This window comes from Myotis brandtii, unplaced genomic scaffold, assembly GCF_000412655.1.
Source record: "Myotis brandtii unplaced genomic scaffold, ASM41265v1 scaffold78, whole genome shotgun sequence".
Classification (NCBI taxonomy): Eukaryota; Metazoa; Chordata; class Mammalia; order Chiroptera; family Vespertilionidae; genus Myotis; species Myotis brandtii.
The window spans coordinates 2,203,057-2,210,489 of record NW_005371131.1 but is presented as its reverse complement, the minus strand read 5'-3'; the positions used below and the strand labels follow the sequence as shown (position 1 = coordinate 2,210,489).

Sequence of the window (7,433 nt, the reverse complement as noted above, 5' to 3'; positions counted from 1 at the left end):
AATCTCAGAGGAAAGGCAGGGGAGGGTGGAAGTGGGAGGTGGTTAAGAGATCAACCAAAGGATTTGTATGCATCCATATAAGCATAACCAAAGGACACAGACAGTACAAGGTGGGGACACATGCTGGGTTGGGGAGCTGCCAGGGAGAGGTCAATGGGGGGGGGGGGGAGACATATGTAATACTCTTTGTAATACTTTAAGCAATAAAACAAAATTAAAAAAATAATAAAATAATAAAAATGAAAAGTCACTGCTGGGGGGTGCGGGTGGCCTGGGAGAGGTCAATGGGGGAAAAAGGAGACTTATGTAATACTTTAAACAATAAAGAATTTAAATTAAAAAAAAGAACATACAAATCCCCTGGCTACTAATGCAGTTCTTTAAGAACATACTTTATTATGAATATGCATTTGAGCAGCTTCATTCATAATTTTCAAAGCCATAATTATACCTATTTTAACACAAATCTGAGATTTTAAGGTCCATGAAGGTTTTTTATCTTTGTTTTCTGATGTAGCCCCAACATTTAATAGTATGTTTCTAGATTTATGCCTTGAGCTCCCTAATTGAAAATTTGTTCTATCATTCTTACTGCATTGACAATGTAAGGTTTTGGTAGGGACTGAAAGAGAAAATAAGAGGAAGCATGAATTACCATATATTAATTGGTTATTATTTATAACAGTGAGAACTTCAATGCCTTTAGCTTGTGCCTATGCAGGTATAGAAAATGAATAATAAACAATTCATTATCTTTTAGAATTTATTTTCTTAATGAGGTATGAATAACTAACTACTGTCTGTCCAATAACATATGTGAATCTCTATCTAAGACATAAAAAAATTTCAGTAATCTCTTCTTTTGCTTGGGTAGATGTGACCATACTTGGGTCTCTTGAATAATTGCTTGGATCGGTCCTATGCCACCCATAGTGTTTCAAGGTAAATGTACTTGATCTATTCATATAGATATGTTGCTCTATCAGGGAATGGTTAAAACACCTGTGATTATAGTTTTAGCTATTTGGTTACACAATCATTACTATTTTTCATTAAACTATATATAGTAATTAAAAAAAAAGTCACTACCTACCTAAGATGTACTGCTGGAAGACAAAGGTGAGCTAGAACTGGAAAGCAGGGCTAGAGACCAGGACCAGGGAGAGACGGAGTTCCTGCTGCTACCGTGAACCCTGGGGAGGGCCAATCCAGGAGCCACTGTAACTCCCATATCCCAACAACTCAAACTCTTTCACCCTCTTCCATAGTCAACTTTTTGGTAGTCAGAGCCTTCTCGGTGCTTATTCCTTCACTTCTCTTTCTTTATTCATGACCCCAATGTCTTTTTTAGTCAAAATAAAGCCCCACCCCTCACTCTCTTTCCCCCTCTCTTTCCTGATTCCAAGCTCTAGGTTCCTTCCTTCTCTTTGACCCACCTGCCATCTGCATGAACCCTTTCTTTGCTGTGCTCAGCTATAGAAATACCAAACTCCTTAACACACAGTCTCATCCATTTTATCTCACCGGCTTTCCCCCTCTAACAATGTAAGTCCACGCCTTTGTCTCCCACACACCCTGCTCCCTGCACTGTCTGGGGATCACGGAGTCAGGTCCTCCTGTAGACCTGCATGAATTCGGGTGAGTTCTTCCAACCTCCTCTCCAGCTCCTGGGCCTGCTGCCTCAACTCTTCCGCCGACTGAGCCTTTGCGCCCTCGTGTAAGTGCATTGACTCTTTCACTAGGTCCACTACATCCATGAGAAGGAATATACCTGCGGTGGCTGCACCGAAGACCCTGGCTTCTTTGCTCATGGCCAGAGCAGTGCCCCCAAAAGCTTTCTGCACCTGCTTGCCGCTTCGGACTGAGACTGTCCCCGTGCGCAAGAAGCGCGTGGCCTTGGCTGCTAAGCGAGGATTGGCTTTGGCCAGCTTGAAGGCACGGGCATTCTTCACAATGACTTGCAGGGATTGATAACACTTCCTTGCTAAGGAAGCAATTTTGGGTGTGCTGCGACTTAGAACCTCCCCGACCAGCTTCTCTGTGTCACTGCCCGTTGACAATAGGCGGCTGGCTTCGGCTTTTGCTGACGCATTCTTTGAGGCTTCCACAATGCTGGCAGTCACACCGGTCACAGCAGCTGCTGCCCCCAGTCCCAACCCAGTTGCTGAAAGCACCAGACTAGCTCCTGCTGTCACAGGTGCCAGAGCCAGGCCAGCGATGGTCAGAAGGCCAGACACAGCGCCGGTGGAAGAGGCCGCCACTTTGGAGATGGTGCAGTCCCTGTGCACCTTGTCCACCTCATCCGCAAGTGCGTAGAGCTTTCGTATGCGTTCCTCAAGGTCCTGTTTCACCTGAGGAAACTCCTTCATAAAGCTCTCCCCATGCAGCTGCTCTGCTGAGGGCATGTCTTTGTCCTCCACGGCCATGAGTGTTTTCAGCTGGCTCAAGTCTGCATAGAGTGCATCTGCCTCATCCCTGTAATAATGAAAGACAGGGGATTAACCAAGGCAGGTGTATGAATCGCTAAGGCTGAGACCTGGATTGAATGAGCTGGTGCGGGAAGCCCTGTCCTCTACGGTGGGAACGTGTGGGTCTACCCAGAATCTCTCAGATGACCTCTGGTCAGGGTTACTCCATGGAGAAGAGAAGAGGCTCCCACATGGAGGTCAGGAGCCCTCCAGCTCCCAGACAGAGTTGGAGGACATAATCACCCAGGGCCCTCTCCCCCCAGCAGAGAGGGGATCAAATCAGGGAAGGAAGAAATGTGTCCCCCACCACTCCCCGCACAGCCCTCCACTAGCCCCCTGGCCTCCTCAGTCCTGTGCCAGGTGCCTCAGCTGCCTCATTCTAGTCCAGCCCCGCTGCCAAGCTTTCCTACCAGTCCTCCAACCTGAACTACCCTTGCTCCATCCAGATGCCAGGCTCTGACCCTGCTCCAGGCCTCTCTGGGCCTCCAGACAGGATGACTACACCTGCTGCTTCGCCCTTGCCCTGCAGTTCATGCCAAGGCCTTCACCATAGGCCTATCAGATGGACTTGCTATTCCATTGAAAAGGGAGATGACAAAAGCCCAGAGCCCCAGAGCCGGGCAGAGATACAGTCAGGATTCAACCCAACATGGTCCAGCTTCACTCCAGCTCTCCGCCTTCCAGGCCAGCAGGACCCTGCAGAGTCTGTACAATCCCTTTCTTAGGGAGAGCAGGCTCTCTAGCCACAATCCCCAGGGACACAAACTGTGCCAGGATTTTCCTGGCTTTTCCCACAGGAAGTCCTGCGTGGCTCTCAAGTCCAACAAGAAGACCCTTGGGCCCTGTCTATTCCCAGCATCTATTTAAAAGTTCATGTCAAGTGTCCACCTACTATGTGTCAGTCATTAGGCTAAACAGTTCACACGCATTGTCTTATTTTCCTCACAATGAAATAGAACAGATGAGTAAGACAGAGAGTGGTTAAGTAAGGAGCCCAAAGTCACCTAACCCTCCCCCTGCAGGCCTCATCTCTTCTCAACCCGAGCCCCTTCTCTGCAAGGAATGATATGAAGGAAATGTTCCTCATGGACTGTTGAAAAGGAACTTCTTTAACCCCATGCTCAGAACCCTGCCTGGAGGAGTGTGCCTGCCAGAGGAATCTAGATGCAGGGAAGATGGGGTGACAACACAGGCATCCCCTGGAGGTTACCTGGACAACTTGGCCGCAGTCACAAAGCTTTTCCAGGCTTCATCACTCAGCAGGTGTTGAAGTTTCTCTTTGTTCCTTGGGTCCATTAAATACTCAATGACATCAACAAAGTCTTTGCCCTCTAGATGGAAAGGAAAATGAATAAGGTTAGAAGAAATCTAATGGAATTGAGTATAAACACTGTGATTAAATGGTCATCTTCCTGAGCAGCTATCACCTGGAGGAGTTTTTAAAAAGATCTTGGGAACTTTTGGTGACTCAGCTGGTGTTATGGACTGACCTGTCCCCCCAAATTTATATATTGCAGGCCTGACACCCCATGTGACTGTACTTATTCATTTATTTATTTTTATTTTTTTAAATATATTTTTATTGATTTCAGAGAGGAAGGGAGAGGGAGCGAGAGATAGAAACATCAATGATGAGAGGGAATCCTGATTGGCTGACCCCACACTGGGGATCAAGCCCGCAACCCGGGCATGTGCCCTTGTCCGGAATCGAACCTGGGACCCTCAGTCCGCAGGCTGACACTCTATCTACTGAGCCAAAGCGGCTGGGGCTTATTTATTTTTTAACATGCTTTTATTGATTTTTAGAGAGAGAGGAAGGGATAAGTGTAGAGATGGAAACATCGATATGAAAGAAGAATCAATTAGTTGCCTCCTGCATGCCCACTACTGGAGGTCGAGCCTGAAACCGAGGCATGTGCCCTGACTGGGAATCGAACCAGTGACCTCTTGGTTCATGGGTCAACACTCAATCACTGAGCCACAATGGCCAGGCCCCATAGGACTGTATTTTATAATTAAGGTTAAATGAGGTCATAAGTGTAAGACCTAATCCAATATGAATGGTGTCCTTAGGAGAAGGGGCAGAGACACCATATCTCTCCCTCCCTCACTTCTTTCTATTTCTCTCTCTCTCTGTATAAATCAATAACTTTTATTAATCTTTTAAAAATTGTGTGACTCTCAGGGATTTGGAGACCCTGGAAGCTCAGATGAGGGACTGGGGGTTGGTGTATGTTTTGTGTGTGCAGAGACAGGATGGAAATGTGTTTCCTGCCATAAACACACTAGACATATTATTCTTATTTCACAGACAAAGAAGGTGAAACTCAGACAGGAAAAGAAGACCCAAGCCAAGAAGCAGAAAGCTCACAGGTGGCATCCAAGGTCACCCGTCAGACATTTCTGTACATTAGTTTGAAGCCTCCTTGTAGTTCAAAAATTCATGTGATTTCTGTGTTCTACCCTAGAGTTCACCTATGGGATTTTTTTAAAATTTGAAAATGTTTCAGATTACACGCCACTGATGAAGTAAAACTATCAGCAAAGAGGATTCCTCCTGCTTCTCATAGGTGCTCCAAGGTGGGCAGTGGAGGGGGTGTGTTCAGGTGGGTGGGGGTTGGAGCCTCGGCTCTAATCCTGTGATCAATCAGTATCAGCTCTCCCACCTCCAGGCTGGTCTCAGGGGCCACAGCTCCCCTGGGCACTTCTGACGCCACCCTCGCCCACTCCTTAAACAAGAGGTCATCTTGTTTATCCTCAGGAATCCACCAGCTCCAGCCTCCCTCAGGGACCGGAGAGACTGCTCAGTAGATGGAGCCTACTGATCTGTCCTCTCCTCCCTTATGCTGCAACAGGAACAAGTTTTATCCTCCCCTGGGGGGTGATTTGGTTGCCTAGAAAATGCAGTGTGGATTTTGGTGGGGGGGAGGGTTGTTTTTTCCTTTTTTGCTTCACACACTGAGGGAAAAAGGAAACCAGGGCTTAGATGGAGGGAACCCAGAGCACTAAATGGGTGTATTTCTTGAATGTGGTGGGTGTGGGTGTGGTGAATAACAAAGCAGGCCTCTGCAGGGTGTGACTGAGATAGTCACACCTGATATGCAGGTGTTTATAATTGGGGCACAGGTCAGGGACCCAGCACAGCTGTGGGAGGTGGCAGTTCTCTGGAGGGGAAGATTTCCACCAGGAACTAGCAGGTTCCAGGTACAGGGGACAAGAAATTCCCACCTCCCATGGGCTGTCCTGGCCTGGTTGGAGACATTGCATGAGTTGCAGAAGATGGGAGGCAGTGAGCAGCCTGAGGAGAGAGCTAGGAAGGAGGTCCCCACATAGACTCCTGGTTGAGGGAACTCCCCTTGACCCTCTTGGGGGCTCAGGGACACTCATCAATCCCCTTGGAGGTTCTTGATTCTTGTGTAGCTTAAGCCGCTTGGAGGTGCCTCCCTCAATTCTAGATCATAAGCAGGAACCAGCTAGAGAGGAGGAAGCTGACTACCTGGGCAGATCCCGTCAGCTTCTGAGGTCATGGTGTCAGCAGTGGGATCTCAGAGTTTCCCGTTCAGCTCACCAGTCTGTGTCCAGCTGGAAGGAGGTGTTGCTTTACCCTTGGGGAAGAGAAAACAAATTGTGGGGTTGAAAGTGAGCCATCTGAGCAACAGGGAGCAGCAAGGGGCTCCGCCTCTGGTGATTCTTTCAGGGAAGGAAGGCCGCAAGTGCCAAGATGGACTCAATCCACTGTGTTTCCCTGTCTGCTGGGCTCTGCCAGCTGCTAGTTAAGAGAAGGTACTCACCTCACTCCAGCCCACTCCAAGCCAAGTGACAGTCCCCTTGTCCTGTGGGAGCACAAGGAGAAGACCATCAGACAAAGAAACAGCTGAGGAGTCATAAAACCAAAGAAGCAGTAACACCAGACACAAAAGATGGGAAGGAGCGTTTTGGAAATGACTTGAGGTTGGGGACAAAATACTCTCACACATTTCACGTGGTGGGCGCCATGGTGGCTCCCATTGGAACGTGGAGGAAACCATCACAAAGTCTAGGTTTTCACCTAAACTCGGGTTAGCCCAAGTCTCACAGTAGTGCTAGAGCTAGGACTCCAGCCCAAGTCTTCCTGATCCCAATCCCGTGTTTGTGAGGACTACGCTCGACTCTCTTTTATATACAAAAACGTTTATTAATGTGTCTGTGTTACTTGTAAATGACTCTTCTCATTCCCAAACGATGTCTTGCACCGTATGCCAAGTCTCTTGTGTTGGTAAATTCCTGGGGCTGTAGCTCCCAAGTCTGCACCCTTCTTGCTTATAACACCCTCATCCCCTAAGGCCCTGGGGTCCTGCGGCCCTGGACCTATCCCTGCAGACCTGCTGTGGGCTGCCCAGCCCTCCTGATGCTGCCTGGTCTCTCTGCTGCCCACACCCATCAGCGGACCTTAGCTTGTTTCTAGTTCTTTATGGAAACAGTACAGAAACATCCTCTAGGCATAAAACTTTGTCTGCATTTGAGATTGCCTCCCTTAAGATATTTAATAAATAGAATGACTGGGACAGAGGATATCACCATATAAAATTCCTTTATGCCTAGAGCCACACTCTAATGCAAACAAATTGCACCAATTTACATTAATGCTCACAGGATATGAGGTGTCCATCTTTTCCATCTTCCAGTTCATAGTACTTTTTAAACAAACACACACATCATTCTTTTAAAAATTCTTTTATTAGGCTAAAAAATGCACAACATATAATTTAGCACCTTAACTATTTTTAAGGGTACAGATCAATAGTGTTAAATTATATTTACACTGTTGTGCACCAGTCTCCAGAATTCTCTTCATCTTATAAAACAGAGCTCAGTGCCCACTAAACAATAACTCCCCACCCCCCCTCCAACCCCTGAAAACTGCCTCTCTACTTCCCATCTCTATGGATTCGAGAGCTTCATTTAAGTGGAATCACACAATGTTTA

At 47.3% G+C, this 7,433-nt stretch overlaps 1 protein-coding gene across 3 annotated transcripts in view; it reads right to left on the bottom strand.

Annotated features, from left to right (window-relative positions):
* Positions 1-984: 984 nt before the first annotated feature.
* LOC102246523 (apolipoprotein L3) overlaps positions 985-7,433 on the bottom strand; it is a 9,786-nt gene continuing 3,337 nt past the window's right edge. For all 3 annotated transcript variants that reach the window (XM_014530856.1, XM_014530855.1, XM_005883247.2), the window contains 4 exons: positions 6,260-6,301; positions 5,965-6,073; positions 3,679-3,799; positions 985-2,475 (listed from right to left, as the gene is read on the bottom strand). In XM_014530856.1, the coding sequence (XP_014386342.1) occupies positions 1,599-2,475; positions 3,679-3,799; positions 5,965-5,995 (1,029 nt within the window). In that variant the 5' untranslated portion in view covers positions 5,996-6,073; positions 6,260-6,301 and the 3' untranslated portion in view covers positions 985-1,598. The remainder of the gene's footprint in view (positions 2,476-3,678; positions 3,800-5,964; positions 6,074-6,259; positions 6,302-7,433) is intronic.